The sequence below is a fragment of the Camelus ferus genome, chromosome 35, assembly GCF_009834535.1.
Source record: "Camelus ferus isolate YT-003-E chromosome 35, BCGSAC_Cfer_1.0, whole genome shotgun sequence".
In the NCBI taxonomy this organism is placed as follows: Eukaryota; Metazoa; Chordata; class Mammalia; order Artiodactyla; family Camelidae; genus Camelus; species Camelus ferus.
Genome location: NC_045730.1, coordinates 22,016,633 through 22,034,129, shown reverse-complemented (window position 1 = coordinate 22,034,129; position 17,497 = coordinate 22,016,633). Strand labels below are relative to the sequence as shown.

At 45.1% G+C, this 17,497-nt stretch overlaps 1 protein-coding gene across 4 annotated transcripts in view; it reads right to left on the bottom strand.

Annotated features, from left to right (window-relative positions):
- The window catches only part of ITGB1 (integrin subunit beta 1), a 39,005-nt gene that overhangs the window by 1,422 nt on the left and 20,086 nt on the right, over window positions 1–17,497 (bottom strand). Inside the window, exons 4-17 of one of the 4 annotated variants that reach the window (XM_032473914.1) lie at window positions 17,092–17,314; window positions 15,537–15,707; window positions 14,782–15,020; window positions 12,879–13,034; window positions 12,047–12,142; window positions 11,651–11,740; window positions 10,106–10,246; window positions 9,743–9,942; window positions 8,224–8,462; window positions 7,746–7,968; window positions 6,898–7,130; window positions 5,406–5,572; window positions 4,389–4,500; window positions 1,322–3,110 (exon numbers count right to left, since the gene is read on the bottom strand). In XM_032473914.1, the coding sequence (XP_032329805.1) occupies window positions 4,426–4,500; window positions 5,406–5,572; window positions 6,898–7,130; window positions 7,746–7,968; window positions 8,224–8,462; window positions 9,743–9,942; window positions 10,106–10,246; window positions 11,651–11,740; window positions 12,047–12,142; window positions 12,879–13,034; window positions 14,782–15,020; window positions 15,537–15,707; window positions 17,092–17,314 (2,253 nt within the window). In that variant the 3' untranslated portion in view covers window positions 1,322–3,110; window positions 4,389–4,425. Of the gene's footprint in view, window positions 1–640; window positions 4,501–5,405; window positions 5,573–6,897; window positions 7,131–7,745; window positions 7,969–8,223; window positions 8,463–9,742; window positions 9,943–10,105; window positions 10,247–11,650; window positions 11,741–12,046; window positions 12,143–12,878; window positions 13,035–14,781; window positions 15,021–15,536; window positions 15,708–17,091; window positions 17,315–17,497 lie in introns of those variants that run through there. The other 3 variants (XM_032473915.1, XM_032473913.1, XM_032473916.1) reach the window with 3 other exon arrangements.

The following is a 17,497-nucleotide window of genomic DNA, read 5'->3' as shown; positions in this document are numbered from 1 at the left end:
ATTTCTGAATCCCTTCCTCCACTGGCAGGTATGCAGTGACGGCTTCTCCCTTTTAAACTGGTTTTGAACGTATTACAAGGAAGAATTAACTCTCCTCCCATCAGCTGCCTGCCTCTCAATCCTTCACTGTGCACAGAGCAGCCTGACAGTTCCCAGGATGCCTGACTTCACCTCTGCGAGGGGGGTGATGACACTGCTGGGAGCTGGCTGAGGCTGTCGGTGCCACTCAGGGTAGTGCCTCCTCCCAGCCATCAAGCTGCCTAATTTGCTTCAATAAAAATAATTATTCTTCATGAAATAACTGTTATTTTTTGATATCGTATTGATGAAATGTTTTATTTTTACTGCAATACTATGTTTTACTAAAGAGTACTGAACTCAAGCCCAGTAAATGACTTCAAGCCATAAACACAAGCTCTTTCAAGATCCAAAATATACCAACAAGAAAATAACATACATCCCACACTCTTACTATGTTCTTAAGAAACCCCTTACGCTGAGTGATACACTTCAGTGTCTGCTACAGCACTCCTATCCCCCTGTACTAGGAAGTCAGGTGAGAGATACAGCCAAATAATCCTACAGCAGAGGAAGTAACAGTACAAATCCAACAGAAACATAGAACATTAAGTTTTTAGGAAAAAAAATTTAGATTTTGAAATGCTGTTTAGCTTTGTATCTTATTATAGAACTATTTGAAGTGATTTTTTAAAATATTTATAAGAAAGCACCTCAACAATAATTTTTGCTTTTACACATTATCTACACTTCACTTGAGATTCTGTTCGGATCTGGTTTTAATTGCCACAATGTCTGCCTCCCAGGAGGGTACGGTCTGGTGGATGACAAAGATGAAAATAAATTAAAGCACTTTGACACAGTACAAAGTAGAATTATGTACATAAAATGGGAACAGTATAAGAACAAAAGGATTGACTTTGAGAAGATTAGGGATATTTTCAAAGTGAAAGTGACCATAGATAAAACACTGAAAGGTAAATAGAAACATACAAAATCCAAGTTCACCTGCAGTGTTGGGGAAAGAATGGCACATTTCAGTAGAAACAGAGTTCGGATATTTCTGAGGGTGCATGTGGGTGTTTTGAGGGGCAGGGAAGGGAGGAGCCAAGAAAGCAGACAGTCTCAGACTGACCGTCTAATGTGCCACGCTGAGGAGACAATTCTCCTGCAGGCAGGCAGATCGCTGTGGCCAAGCACAGTACGTGGGGTGGGTCCCGAGAGACACCGCGTAACCACCCTGACTTCAGCTCAGCAGTTGGTCTGGACACCAAGTGACAGTTGACAACGTGCCTTAGCCCCACCCCGCAAAACACCAAGTGACCGGTCCTTTCTGAAACACACAGGCACTCAAAATCCCTCAGAGATCAGCATTTTGTGATACGGATGATAACAGTCATACAGGGTATCAGAGTCTGAGCTCCGATCCCCACCGGAGCTAATACATGACTGTGAAGACACTTCGTACTGGAGGCAGGGATCTCGAGCAAAAACACTCCTGACAAGTCAGTCACATTACTTCCATCTTCCTATCTGTGTAAGAGGCTAGGACTGCCTGTTCTTTCAAATATGCTGGGGAAATAAATTACCATTTACTTTTCTTTAAAATAATGCATTACATAAGCCTAATTTTAATACTTAAGATTATTTTAAGGGAGGTAACAACTACCACCAAAAAATCCAGAAAACAAAAAAGAAAAGAAAAAACCACCAAAGTTACAGATAAATCCAAGACAGGATTTAAATGGCAGAACTTACCTTGGGAGAAAAGTCTGCCTTTTCGTATATACAACATTTGTATTTATTATTTCAAAGTCCATCCAAACAGAAGTTGAACATGCAAGGTTAGAGGTAAGATTAAACTGTGTCGGGCATCATCGTAACGGGGGTAAGCTACAACGCAGGTTAGTTACCATGGCTCAGAGTGCAGCCCTCCCGACCCTGACCAAAAGCAAGGCCTACTTAAATCAAGAGGACAGGGCATGCTGGGCAGTAAAGTCCTGGGCGCTCGGCAAAGCGCCGCCCTGAGCTCCTTGTGGAAGGGCCGACAGTGGTGGCTGCCGCCCCATCTCTGGAACGAACTGGAAAAACCCTGCACAACTGTGGGAGATTCACCTTATTCACATTCAAATCTGCTTAACAGCAGTGAGGGGCGACTTTTCAATCCACTTTAACAATTATAAACTTGATAATTTGATTTTTTTTAATGTACCTACATGAGAAATCTGATGTGCTGAAATAATTACAGTGTCTGCCTATTACCTGACATGTTAATGGAATAATTAATTAATTGGTAAGCCTTGGTCCCATATTGGACCAAGTGCTTTATAAGCCATGATTTATTTTAATTTCTTAATGCTTATTCATTAATTTCTATTGTTTATTTCTACTTTATTTTTCTTGAGAAAACATCTCAGAATAACCTGTAGCCACTCATTTGCTTGGATTTCACTAATAAATACTTATCAAACTTTTGCTTCATGAATTATTCAAAATGCTTATTTTGGCTGAAGAAGGAATATTTTAGCCAAAAATTGAGTTAACAATAAAAACATTAAGTCTCACTATTAATTTATCAATAATTTCCTTCGAAGTACAATTTAACATATAGCAAAGATGAAAATTTCACCTTTCAACAGGAGAGAAATTTTTCTCATATAAGAAGTAACCATATGAAATTGTGAATGTCTGACTGTTTTTGACCTACCAAAAAAAAGAAGGAAAAAAATCCTAGCAAATCTGATTCCTTCTGAAAATGATTTTCTGGAAAAGTATAAAGTGAGAAAGAAAAGAATTTATCAAGTCTCATACTAACAAGAAAATATACCAGACTGCCCATGTATGAATCTGTAATTTTCTGCCATCAAATTTAACTTTGCCATTTCAACAGTCTTAAAATCTGCTTAGAAGTAAAATAAAAGTCTGACAAGCAATGGTTTCTAATGTTATCAGTACTTCCTGTATCTCTTAGAAACATTAAACCTTGCATATTTGGAGACCTTATTTGTTACACGCGTCCAGCAGAGTGAATAAGCAAACCTGAAGAGTTGGTGTCTAGGTGACATAGGGGGCTTCCCGTTTCTCCAACACTCCTGCATAGGGCAAACATTTAACACTGTCACTGTTAAGTTACCAGAAATGTCAAAAGCTTGTACCTTTCTGTAAGGAGTGATCTACCTCCTCCTAACCAGGCAACAGCGCCCCCTGCAGACGTGACCGCTGCCAGTACGAGGCAGTGGTTAAGAACCCGGACCCCGGAGCCCAGCAGCTGGGTGGAATCTCAGCTCTTCCACTAACTAGTCATGTGACCGTGATCAAGTCACCAAACCCTCCTGCGCCTCAGTTTTCTCATATGTGAAATATGAATGAAAGTACCTGGGAAGGGCAGCAGAGTCCCAGCTCACCAGTCAGGAGAACTGGTTCTAATCACAACCTTTGGATCAGAGAGTTTCAGGGGCTTACATAATTATATTAAAATATGCAGAAAGCATTTCATGAAAATTCAGTTATAAGGAGGAATCCTGTCCACTAATGATAAAAGAGAAAATGAAAAACCTGTCATCCAGGTAAAACAGACACCAGAATCACTGACCCTAGCTCAGAGAAGAGGTAAACCAAGCTTTATTCCAACCATGACATTTTCAACTAAGTTTTTATTTAAAAGTGTAATGGGATTTTCTCTTTAAACTCCTTGTTATCTTTCCAAAAAAGTTCAATGTTAGCTTTGAATATTAGAATTATTATTCAATAACTAACAAGAAAAATATAAATATATATATTAGTAAAAGGTTCTGGTTTTTAATGGAATTTCAAGATACTATCAAGAACTAAAGATTTTCAAAATATTTCTAGACACACTAACAATGATGTTATAGTTATAAATTATACAGATGTTATGCCAGATGACATTTATTCTTCTATTTGGCCCTTAATTTCACTATTTCACCCTAAAACTTACATAACTTATTATACGAGGACAGCACCATCACCTGAAGCATCAGACTCTGGGAGGAATGTGAGACTGCAACCCAATGGCTCAAAACCACCCCCCATCCTCTGCAGTCTGATTACCGCCCCCTCTCCCCCGTCCGAGAGCCCCGGGCCCCGGCAGTGGAGGACCAGGGCCCTTCTAACCAGTGGAAGAGCTGGGACCCAACCCGTGGAGTCTGACCACAAGGCACACTGTCTTTTCACTACAACACGGCTGCTGCTTCCACACCATGAAGCGTAATTTAAAGCCCTTCTAAACACTAAATTCACACACAAAAACAAAAGCCATAATAGAGCCATATAAATAAAGCCAGACTTAAAAGCAAGAAAAGCAAGAGTGATGAAGGACACACAGTGCAGCAGAGAAGGACCCATCTCACATGCAGAGACAAGACGGAGGAGAATACCGACGGCCACTTAGAGACCAGCTTTACGTCCATAGTTTGGATTCTTGAAATTATTAATAGGACTCTTGTAAATCGGATTTTCTTGCTAAAGTAAAAGAAATAGTTTCTAATGATTTCATCAGAAAAAAACTGACAACACATATCGTGTTTAAACACTATAAAAGAAAATTTTTACTATTTTAACACTTCTGAAACTCGTTAATTTTTTTCAAAAACCCAAGCAAATTGTAGTAAAATGCAAATGACTTAAGATTCATTTTCAATTTGAAATACTGAAGAGTGCCACTGCTTTCACGTAGCAAGAGATGGGCACCCGGGGACCATAACTCAAACCCGAGTGCTGGCACGAACTGTCAGCCATGCACATTTTCAAATGATTCTATAAAACAAAGTTTACTGACTTTACATTTGCAGAGAGTAAAATATACCCTGCTTAAGTGCAGAGTGCCATGAATTCTCACGTGCATGAACACACCCACAACGGAGATCGTCCCAAGACGCCTGCTGCCCTTCCCCCAGGTCCAGACCCTGGAAACCATTATCTCATTTCTGCCCTGAGAGGTCTGCCTTTTCCATACTGTCATATAAATGGAGTCAGTCTGCAGCCTTTTGAGTCTGGCTGCTTCCACCTCAGGTTCTTTGTTGAAAACAAAAGACAGAAGGCAGCATTCCACTGCACAGCCTATTATACAGACACTACTCAGGGTTCCACTCTTCATGAGAAGAGGCAGGAGAGCGGATTTAAGATCAAAGTAATTAATGAAATAAAAACACTGACCACAGTAACCAGAGGAAATATTCTTACAACTGTTTTGTCTTATTTAATAGAATGTATTTAAGATGTTTTTTCTGTTTTTTGCTAAGTGTAAGTTTTCTGAATAATGCACTTTGGGGGAATACAAGATTTAAAGAGGACTGTAATAAACACGTCTTAGAAGTGTTACACTCACTCTGTGGATCACCTTCCTTTTTAGAGGTTTTCCAACTTACCGTGTCCCATTTGGCATTCATTTTTTCCTTTTCAAATTTGGCAAATTCTCTTCGGTCATGAATGATCATTAAAAGCTTCCAAATCAGCAGCAACGCAAGGCCAATGAGGACAATGCCAGCCACCACCCCGGCCACAATGGGAATGATGTCTGGGCCGGTGGGGCACTCTGCAACGGAAGAGGCACAGGGTGAGCACATGCAGGACCAGGACGGGCAGGGCACGGCAGAGCCGCAGAGCGCCGGACTGGCTGCAGTCTGCACGGTAAAGGGAATGCAAACAATTCACACTTCCGTACATTATTTAGAAATCGATTTCTACATATTGGAAACTGAAATCTAGAAAGTAGTACCTTCCACAACAGCACTAAAAATCATGAAATACCTAGGCATAAATCACAAACACTGAGGAAAGAACAAAGCTGGACAACCCCGCTACCAGCGACACCAAGAAGGCTGGCACAGCGCCGCCAGAGGCGGACGCATAGACTAACGGGCGGAGCAGGGGGAGAGGGCAGCCCGCGCACAAGGGCGCCGGGTTTGCACCAAAGGCGGGGAAAGCTCAGTCTTCTCAAGAAGCGGGGCTGGGCTGTAAGCAGAGCAGCGCGCCTCCCACCTTGTTCTGAGACGGGCTCGACGTGGTCTACAGACCCAAGTGGGGAACTGGAAACTATAAAACTTCCAGAAGAAAACACAAGAGGAAAACCCTTAAGAACTTGAATAAGGCAGAGTTCTCATATAATAGTAATAAAAGGAAGACTTGGTAAATTGTAGTCCATCAAAATTCAAGTGTCTGGGGAAAGAGGCCACAGCTCAGGGGCAGAGCAAGTGCTTAACAAGCATGCGGCCCTGGGGCTTGGATAAGCAAGGAGACCTAGTTACCTCCTCCCTACCAGAAAAAAAAAAAATTAAACTTCTGGTGTTCAGAAGACACTTAAGAAAATGAAAAGACAAGGAAGCACAGATGGGGAGAATCTGTAAAACACGTGTCTGAAAATGCAAAACAGAGACTTTAAAAACCAGTCTGGCTGTGTCTCTTCTGATGTTGAACATATGCTTATCATATGGCCCCCAAATCCATTCCTAATATTTATCCAAGAGAAATTAAACCTTATATTCCCATGAAAACCTGCACACAAATGTAGAAAATTCCAAAAAATATAAAGAGCACCTAAAAAAGCTAAGATAAAAATGTTTCAAAGTCAGGCTGTATGCTTTCCAAGCCTAGGTGAAGCTCAGGGATGAAGGCTGCTCGCGGGGCGCCTGCCGTGGGCTTGGCGCTCGGGGCGCGCATGACCCGAGCCTGCCAACACTCCCCGCGGGAACCTACAGCCTGCCTTCTCCTCCCCGTCCCTCCCACGTGGTTAATTAAATCCTACTTCATGCTCTGAGATCACGGATGTCTCAGCCTGAGCCTGAAGCAGCACAGCTGTGCTGGGCCCCTGCCAGCAGCTGGAGCAGGAGGAAGACCCACAGCGAGCGCGAGCCCCCCCACCTGGAGTCTCCACCACGTGCACCGTGGCCTCGTTGTTCCCGTTCACCGAGTAGGTGAAATAGAACCAGCAGTCGTCCACGTCCTTCTCCTTGCAGTGGGACAGGGGGTCCACCTGGCCTGGCTGCGGCAGCCGGTCCCGGCTCTCCACCTTGGTGACGTTGAAGTGGGAGCACTCCTGGGCACACGTGTCCTTCTTCTCTCCCTTATCGAAGGCTCGGCACTGAACACACTCTCTGGGGAAACAGAGTCATACCTTTACATCATTATTTGAAACAAGTATTTCCTTCAAGATTATTTTGTGTGCTGGACTCAAAATTTGACAAAATTAAACCAGGAGCTATGAAAGATCTGAATAAATGAAGAGATGTATGCCACTTCCTGATGGGGAAACTGAACAAAAAGATGCTAGTTTCCCAAGTGAAATTACAGATTTATTACAGTTCAAACAAAAATCCTCCAAAAGAAATAGGAAAGCAGTAAACTAGTCCTACTGGGTATTATTTAGCATAAAACCAAAATAATTTAAACAATGTTCTGCTGGTACGATAGTAGTTCTTCAAAAGGCAAAACCTTCCACATTGCTTTGTTTAGGCCCAAGACAGTTAATTAAGCAACTGGTAATGCTAATTTAATGAAGGTTACCACACGATTCAATCACACAGCAAATTCAGACTGAAATTACGCGCCCCCCAACCCCAGGACACACCTCAACACCGCACACAAACGCGCGCTACCCAGAAGGAAGCCCGAAGACTGAAGGTGGCTTCAGGGAGGCAGACGTCCCCTAGGGCATGACCCCTCTGGACCACGCGACAGCGGGAGGCAGCCTCGGGTGTCGGGACACTCACTTGTGCTCAGCGCAGACCCCGAGGCAGGTCTGGCACATCTCGCAGGTGGGCCCCTGGAACTTGGGGTCCGTGCACCTGCAGGCGCCGCACTCGCACACGCCCCGGCCATTGCAGATCTGTCCGTTGACGGCCAGGCAGGAGGACGTGTCCAAGGAGCAGTCACACGCGCTTCCCGTGTAGTTGGGGTTGCACTCGCACACGCGACACTTGCAGACACCGTTTCCTGCAATTAAAGATGGTAAGACCGTCAGATCACAGCACTGACTGGAAAGGAGAAATAAGCAATAATATGGAAGAACGAGCGTCCAAGGGATGGAGCCACCCTCCAGGCTGCCCTTTCTCTGTTCAGGAAGCAAATGCTGCACCCTTCCTAGTGTGCGACAGGGCCCATTCTGTCAGCACCTGCAGCCCTTCCTCCCCACCGCAGCCCTCCCCCCAGGCAGACAGGCTCCCCCCACCCCCGCAGCCCGGCCCCTACCTCCGCAAATGAGGCCGTTGGAGCGGTCGCAGTTGAAGTTGTCGCACTCACAGAACTTGCCAGAGTAGACCTCGTTGGTGTTGTCCCTCTTGCGGCACACGCACTGGCCGCACACGCACTCGCCGTTGTTGCTGCAGATCTCGGAGCTGTTCTCCTTGCGGCAGTGCGCGTCCATGTCCTCGCTGTTCACCTCGTCCGTGCTGCACTCGCACTGCCTCCCCACGCGGCCCTCGTTGCACCTGGATGGGCAGAGATGGTGGCCACGTGAGTGGAGGCCACTCCGAGCACGAGACGCTGGGGACAGGGAGCCAGACAGCCAGCGCCACCTCTCATGACTTGGTGACACGGGCAGTCTCGGGCCCCAAGGCGCCCACGCAAGGGCCGAAGGAACCCCCTTCTCAGGAAGGCGCCCAAGGTGAAAACACAGCCTGGCAACCCATAGGTGACAAAACTTCCAGAAACACAGCATAAACTTCTTTTTAGAGCGCATGATACGCTATTTATCACGTTTGCTATTACAGGTGAAGCAACAGGTCAACTGTTCACCCAAAGTACAATAAACACACCCCAAAAGGTGCACAGAAATGGGAGAAAAACATACCGAGCATATCATCTGAGAATACACAGCTTAAAAATAAGCTACGGGTCCAGACTTTCCAGACACACTGTATATTTTTAGGACACTGAGTGTTTACAGACACTAAATACACTAGTCCTGTACCTGGTAAATTTACAAAAGGCAGGCATGCAAAACATTCTCAAGATAATCCTCTAAATAATGTTTTACTAAAACGGGTCTACACAACCCAGGTTTTGTACAACAGGGAAAAACAAAACGTTACATTTTAATTGTTCCGTTTCTACATAACAGACCTCTTAGCAACTGATGGCAAAACGCAGCCAATTTATTTTTATCATGTTTAAAACTTCTTCAAAGACTAGTCACTTGGGGCTGACGTTGAGATCAAAATATTCTTCCCTCCTATTCTCCTAAGGAGAAAGCTGTATTCAGAGTATATTCTACTTTAATGTTTAATTAAAAAGTAACCCGTGTGAAAATTTAAAATAATTTGATCAGTTTTGTTAGTAGCAGATTTTATGTTCTAAAATACTGTCTTCATTTTACAAAATGTATTTATCTTTAAAAAACTATTCCAACAATGAAGATGGACATTTAGTACAAGGTCAACATCTCTCACTGCTTCCTAACTCCACTTCCCAGATAAAATCACTCTGGTAAGTCTAATATGTTTCTAAAACATGTTTCTGTGAACATATTTTGAATAAGCTCATTTAGCTCTAGAGAATTCAGACTGATACCATGTGAGAGAAAAACCCCAGAGCAACCTTAACCATGTGTTAAATACCCACTCTGCGCGGCTGTGAGAGTCTTTCAGAGTGAAAGTCATCAAATAGCACACAGGAGGTCCTCAGGCGGCCCTGCGGGGGCGACAGTCACCTCTGTGCTGCGGCCAGTGCCTGCCCCCGTGGCCCCGACCGCCACGTGGCCCCAGCTCACCTGCAGGCCCCGCACTCGAACGTCCCGTTGCCATCATGGCACCTGGGGCTGCTGGGGATGCCTTCGCTCTGGCACTCACATTCGCAGATGAATTCAAGAATAATCTCCACTTCCTCAGTGAAGCCCAGAGGCTTAATCTTAATCGTTTCAGAATCCTTATTTGGACATTTATTTGAAGTTATGCTGATTTCAAATTGAACCTTGAAAGAAAAAAAGATTAACAACTAAGCAATTTAAATCTACTAAAAATTTTTCAAAAAGCTACTCAAATTATAGTTCTTTAACTAATTCTCAAACTACAAACTAGATTGTTTACAAACAAGCACTTTTTTCTATTCTTCAGCAAACGTCTACACCGCGTACCTCATCGCCAATGGAAATGTTGGAGCACTTTCTCCCGTTTTCCCCCGTTCCATTCACCCCATTCTTGCAGTAAGACTTGTAATTTATTGTTACGCCTTCTGGCAACTTGCTGTTTTCCAAAATGACTTCTGAGGAGAGGGACTAAAAGACAGACCAGTTATACTGAGGAAATGCAAACAAATGCTACTATAAAGTAAGCTGAGTGCATAAAACCAGTGGGTAAAATAAACTATTACGAAAACAGTATCATTTAAATAAAATACTTGAAGCCAAATCCTTAGTGACTACAAAACAGAACACAGAGAAATAGGCGCTAATGAGTAAAGACCCATTCTTCAGAATAGCGTCCATGACAGAAGAGTATTCCCATTTAACTACTGAATTAAAACGTCAGTGAGGACCCAGGTCTAGTTACAAGGAGCCCTGAGAGCTCAGAACTGTCCCTTCTTCACAGGCCGCGCTCTCCACTGGCCCCATCGCTCCCAGGGCACTAGGCCCAGGGTCCATGGCCCACCCCCTACAGCCTGGGGACACGCGCTCAGGGGCCATCAGAGCCCTGGGCCTTACCCTCAACCAAAAAAAAAAAAAAAAAAAAAACCAAAAAACCCAAAAAACCCAAGCAGGAGGATTCTTGAGAACTTCAGTCGGCTAAGGACATGGAGAAGGCTGCGCGTCAGGAAAGCACTGGGTCTTCTGTGAGGAAGGGGCACAACTGCACGGAAGATGGACCAGCCAGACTCTAGAAAACCTTTGTAAAAACTTCTCTCCGAGTAGGTTCTTTCCAAAATACTTCAGGAACCCCTTGCACGAGGTTAAAAAAAAAAATACCTAAAACTCAACCTGCAGAAGGGTCGGGGCAGAGCACATGCAACACCAGGGGTCACCGTTACGTCCCAGCCCCCGACAAGGACAGCGGCCACCGCCCAGCCTAATGGGCGTCACTAAAGCACCGTGACTTATACCCTAGATGGAGAAAACAAGTCCTCTTTGGTTTCAATTCCCCACGTGGGGGGCAAAAACCTTACAGATCTCTTAAAACATCTTAAAACACATTTACATTCACATATATTTTACAGTATGTGCACGTATGACCACATGTGCACCTCCCGAGAACAGAAACCATGTCCTTGGAACACAGACAAGAGAAGAATCAGCAGAAAAGCTTTTCTGGCACAGTCCACCTGGACAGACGGCTCTTTGCCGGACACTGTGGGGAGGGAACGAGCCTGAGGTGAACCTACAGATCTAAACGTGAGCTGTGTCACACTTGCTTTCCCACAGGGAGACCCACTGCTTAACGACATCCAGACAGATATTCAGAAATTTTCCCCACGTGCCTTTGTTCTACTTCTGTGTTGTTTAGGCTACGAAATTAGTTACACTTTTGTAAGAGAATATGAGTTTTTCTTCCAGGTATACAAAATCTTAAGTTTCACGTTGTCCTCAGGGCTTCCTAAATTGTGCATCAGGAAGTTTTACTTTTTTTGAGCAAAGTATTCTCAACAGGGTATTGCCCCAAACAGATCCTATTTAAAGTGCACTCACATTGTACGCATCAATGATCAACTGAATCACGTTGCTGGAATTTGCAGATAATGTTCCTACTGCTGACTTGGGGATCAAATTTTTCAGTTCCTGCAAGTAAAAGATAAAACATATAATACAAAAGTACTCTGCATTCAGCCAGTTGGTGTCTACTGTGTACCTACTACATATTTGTAAATAACAGTTCCCTACACATTTCCTAAGTATCTCAAGGAGTCAGACCTAAGAACATCTGGCTTTATAATGTAACTAAAACTTAATATAAACCACTTCTGTAAAACCCCTTCTGTCTAGCTGGTGATGCTCCCACACTTCAGATTCATCACTTAGCCTCTAACGACTGAACAAAAAGGGTCCAGCGCTGTGTTCTCTTTGATCACACATGTACACATTTACCTTGTAAACAGGCTGAAATTCTTCAGTAACTGCAAAAATCGTCTGAATGTTATTTTCGCTTAGTTTCTGGACAAGGTGAGCAATAGAAGGATAATCCTAAGAAAGTAAGTAATAAAATTTAGTATGAATGACATCCACCCTCTTCCAGTTTTTCAATACTTTCTGAAAATAAAAATGACCTGCAGATGTGACCGGCTTGCTTTTGCAAGGCAGCTTGAGAACAGAAATCACTGCTACAGGGGCTGGTGTGTAGTGGGTTTCTAGTCCTCTTCTATCTTTAAGTGTGTGTAGAAATTCCCATGATAAAAAGGTTTTAAAGAGTAAGATTATCTATGTATATTAATGTTAGAACAATGAAATTAAAGAATTGCCAGTAATTAAAGGCTGCAAATCCATCACATAAGACCAAGACTCAGCAAGCCTTAAATGCTCCCAGAACTTGAATCACCTGCCAATCTTTGCTTTCACTAGAGGCAGGGCGCCTCTGCCTGTGACTCACATATAAGTGAGGAGCGTAAGACTACACACACGATTCATCGAGCGTGCCGCCCACGGAGCCCGCAAGGAGACCGTGCTGCAGGCTGAGATGCAGAGTCCAGAGCCACAGCTCCCATCGCTCCTGCCCTCATCTACACGGAAGGAAGCAAGCGCAAAGCCACAGCCTTGAAACAGCAACACCAGCTTTCCTGACATCAGACCAGGGCCCAACTTACCAAAATAACAAAACCCCAAGCCCTGAAAAACCCACAGGCTGGTCACCCATGGTGCTCTTGGTATCAGACACCTAGAGTCAGCCCAGAGCCCGTCCACGTGGTGGGAGCTCAGCACTTACATAATAATGGCTCATTGTGTACACATCATTTTCCAGGTGACACTGTCCATCATTCGGTAAAACAATGCCACCAAGCTTCCCATCTCCAGCAAAGTGAAACCCGGCATCCGTGGAAAACACCAGCAGCCGCGTCACATTCCTCCAGCCAATCAGTGACTAGAAAAGAAAAGGATTTCAACCGTAAAACCCCGCCTGCAATAACTGAGCAGAACCCTCTGGTCTCTGCGTGGTCTCCCACCACCCAGGAACCCAGCCCTGTGTCTCCTTACTGTGCCAAATGCTCGCCTGCTCGCGGTGGCGGCCGCCCTCCACCCCCAGAAGCTCCACCTTGCCTGGTCGGCCCTCTCCATCGGCTCTTCTCCAAAAACTGTATCTTTTAAAGTCAACATCTCTCTTCCCACTGGACGGTGCGCTCCCCGCCGTGTGGGTCAGAGCCCCAGTGGGCAGCACAGGGCTCGGCACACGGTAGGTGCTTAATGACTAAGTGAAAGCATCTCAGCTACACCTTAACTGACTGCCGCGGTCTCTCTCCGCCACCCCACCTCAGCCCCCACAGCACAGACCTCCTTTATAGGCCTCCAGCTTTCGTCTTCCATTTTTCATTATAGAAAAACCTGCTAATGCCACCCATTCTTACCCATCAGTACTTTTATTTGGTCGTTTTTTTATTCTTCACCTTACTCAGCAAAAAACTTAAGTTAGCAGTAAAGTCCTCTTCCATGGTGGCTTTATAATCAATCACATCTGCCTAAATTTACTAGCCACATCTGTGTCTGTCCTCATCAGGCTGCAAACGTCGTGAAGGCAGGGACAGCTCACTAAGGCTGGCAGTCCAGGTGGAATGTGTCTCGCACAGAGAGAAGTAAGTGGCAGTCGCTCTCGTGAGCATGACACACTGCTGGGCGCCCATGGCACTCTGTAAGGGCTCCTGCAGTGGATTTCAGAACAGCCCGACGGGAGACACCTATCTCACCCCTTCCCAGGAGCAGGAGCCAGCCCTCAGGAGCGGCTGGGGACACTGCCGAGGATCAGGAGTGACGGGAGACCCAAAGCCCCACCTGACAGTCTCAAGAGCGTTCTCTCAAACATGACACCACCTTGTGCTCCTCTTTAGCATCACAGGCATCAGGCAGCACATTAAAAATCGGCTGAAAAACCACCACTAAGCAGCATCTGGAACCAAGGAAGGTCTCCTAGGGCATAGGGGTACTGTAAGGAAAACGGGGAGGGGGGCTGAGACAGTTGCAGGCACTGAAGACAAATTTTCTCTACCTCACAATGTTCTAGTTTCAGCTTCAGTTGTGTCATTAAAAGGTCATCTGAAACCCTTCAGCTGGTGAATGGGTCATAAAATTCTACTCACTACCCCAACTGAGATCACCTCACTACTACTGAAAACCTCACAATTAATACCACAAATATGATATGACGTCTCAAAATACATGTTCTCATCTAGCTTACAAACTAGGACTTAAAAAGTTCTTTCCTTCTGAGTGACTTGCACACAAGAAAGAAGACACCTTTCAAAGATGATGAGCAGAAGAAAACTGACCAAAGGACACAGTCCATCAACGCAGTTTTAATGCTCCCGGGACACCCTGGATGACCCCAATTCCCTCTCAAGCACAAAGCCCAGAGCACCAGCCTCAGCTAAACCGCCCCACTGCTTCCCGTGCTGAGTGCTCCAGCCTTTAACGCCCATGTAAATGAACTAGCTGCCGGGCTCAAACAAGGGCATAATGGCTAACTATGCTTTTATAAAGTGCTTGCAGTTGAAAGGAATTCAAGGGATTAGTCAAGTCTGATATGGTGTTTAAGGTAATTTTTTTCTACTGACTGATACCAGGATCACACTTAAAATGCACATAAATACCATCCTTCTGTAGAAGACGCCAGCACTCACCCCACACACTGCAACCTGCATGATGGCATCAAAGCCGCCTTCCGGAGAGTCCAGGTTCCCGGAGATGCGCTGCTTCCCCACGAGCTCGTTGAATACCTCCCCTTTGTCAGTGAGGCTGAGCACATTTTTGTAGCTGAACGGGCTGGTGCAGTTCTGCTCGCTCGTGCAGGGGTTCCTGAGCTTAGCTGGTGTGGTGCTAATGTAAGGCATCACAGTTTTCTCCACAAATGAGCCAAACCCTGTGAAGGAAAAATGCACCCAGAGATGAGCAGATGGAGGGTGGACAGATGGATGGATAAACCACACGGAAGCGCCACGCTGTTACCATCTGTAAGCCAACCTTTAGCAAGAAACAATCAGGGTTTAATAATGAGATCTGGAATGGAGATCGCTGCATGAAAAATCCAGGTGTGTCATGAGACTAAGGCCACAAAGGCAGGTGTGGTCATAGTAAACTAGAAATGAAACAGAATCTGAGTAATCAGCAAGTTTATGCAGTAAGTCAACAAACGAAGTTGTTGTTCCTGTGAAAACAAGCATGCAATCATTATCCATGGGTTGTAACTATCAATAACACGGCAGCTACAGGAGCAGAGGAGCAAGGAGCCCGGAAGACCATCAGATGAGTGACAGGCCCTCAGCCCTCCCAGAAGACAGGGCCAAGACCCAGCTGCTCTCTCCCACAAGCGTGTGGGGAAGAGCAAGACGCCAGGACTCATGCTGATGGGGAGCCCCGATTTTCTCACCACTCCTACCGATTCTGAAGTCTGAGGTAATCCTCTTCATCTTATTCATCAGGTCTGTCCCCAGACTCTTCACATTCTCCAGGTCGTCCTTCATGGAGTAGGACAGGTCCATGAGGTAGTAGAGGTCGATGGGGTAGTCCTCGGCACGCTTGAACTTCAACGTGAACGTCTGTGGCTCCCCTGATTAAACATGTTAGGAAAGGTTAGCTTGCCAGCAATCAAAAGCAAATGAGAAAAACCAAGTGAATCGGATTTATAAGCTAAACACAATACAATGAAATGTATTATTGACATAATTTTTACAAGAGCCTGGGAGTCCATGGTACACACTAAATGGGTGTTTCATTCACAAATGCTGACAACGCCAGGCCCTGCGGATGACGAAAAAGACAGCAGCCCCACTGCACATCGGGCAGGACGGGCCAGCGACAGAGGAAAACGGGGAACAGCACAGGTTAGACGGGGTGGGTGTGCAGGCTCGCACGGGGCACATGTGACTTAGTGCAGACTGACGCTGCACGTGGAGACTCCCCTGCCAAAGGGGATGGCTCCATGGCAGAGTAACATACCCTGACTTCCACCTTTGAACACCTAAAAAATGGGTTTAAAGATGAATTATGGAGACAAAGAAACTTATTAAGAAACTATAGCAAAATTCTGAGAAAAGATAAAGATCTGAAAGGAAACAATGAGGGGAAGAGGGGCTGGAAACCATCCACTTGGGAAATGCACGAGAAAGAAGAGGTTTGGGAGAAAAGGCACTTCATCTGTGACCTGCAGGTCTTCTCACTATAGAAATCTGGGAGGCAGCTGGGTAACTGCGTTTGGAGCTTAAGAGAAAAGTGTGCTCCAGCACATGAACAGCTGGAGCCGTGAGAGGAACACTAGCAGTTAAGCGGACTACAAAGGGAAGGAACAAGAGGCCGTGAAGCTCTGCGATGAGACAAAGTTATTGCAGGAGCCAAAGGAGAGCCAGGAGCTCGAAGGCGCTGCATGGCCGTGGACAGTGAGGGGGAGAAAGGAACACGGCCTGCCGGGGGCGGGCCCGGCTGGTGGTGGTGGTGTCGCCGAGCCCTGCCGGAGCAGGTGTGGGGTGGCGGGTGCAGTAGGGGTGCCAGGGCCGGGGGGGACCACTCTCCTGAGAGGAGGGCACTGGGGGAAGGGGGCTTGTCTTCTCTGTTGTCCAGATGCGGGGCTGCTACACATTCTTACCACAACCTTCATATTTTAACAATACCGAACAAAAAGCAAAGGAAAAACAGATGAAATGCTGCCTTTACATTATGTAATTATACCAGAAGATGGACATTTTCCTTTTCTGAAATCCATTCTGTCTAATACTCTGACTCTGTAATGGGGTTTACTTTGGACTTCGGGCAATGTTTATTTCAAGTATGTGTGTCCTACAAATTGTGCCTGCAAAAAATTTCTCAGTGTATTACATAAACACCCTTTTATGAATGCCAGTCCACATGTGAAAATGAACCCTCAACAGAAACTTCCATAAAGCTGTTAAAAAAGCCCAAGCAGAAACAAAGGTGTTCGCAGAAACAGATCTCTGTACCTGAGCGTAACTGCAGCACCAGCTGCTGTGGCTGGATTTGAGTAATATCTTCTGGCTGCAGCTTCTCTGCTGTTCCTTTGCTACGATTAGTTACATTTTTATTTTTCTTTATGTCTTTGGAGCCTCTGGGATTTTCAATGTCATCTGGATGACAACCCTTCTTTTTTAAGGCTTCTAAATCATCACATCGTGCAGAAGTAGGCATTCCTTCTTGTAAAAATGTCTTAAAAAATGACATAAAATATAGGTATAAATAAAAAGTACAATGGTCAAGCCTCTCACATAATTATAATTGCAAATAACCAATTAAAATGCAAAAATCAGATGACACAGCTAATGTACTTCATTTCTGGCTTTTAAGCAAAATGCCCCCTTCATCCGAACCATAGTAAGTGCTCTTGGTTAA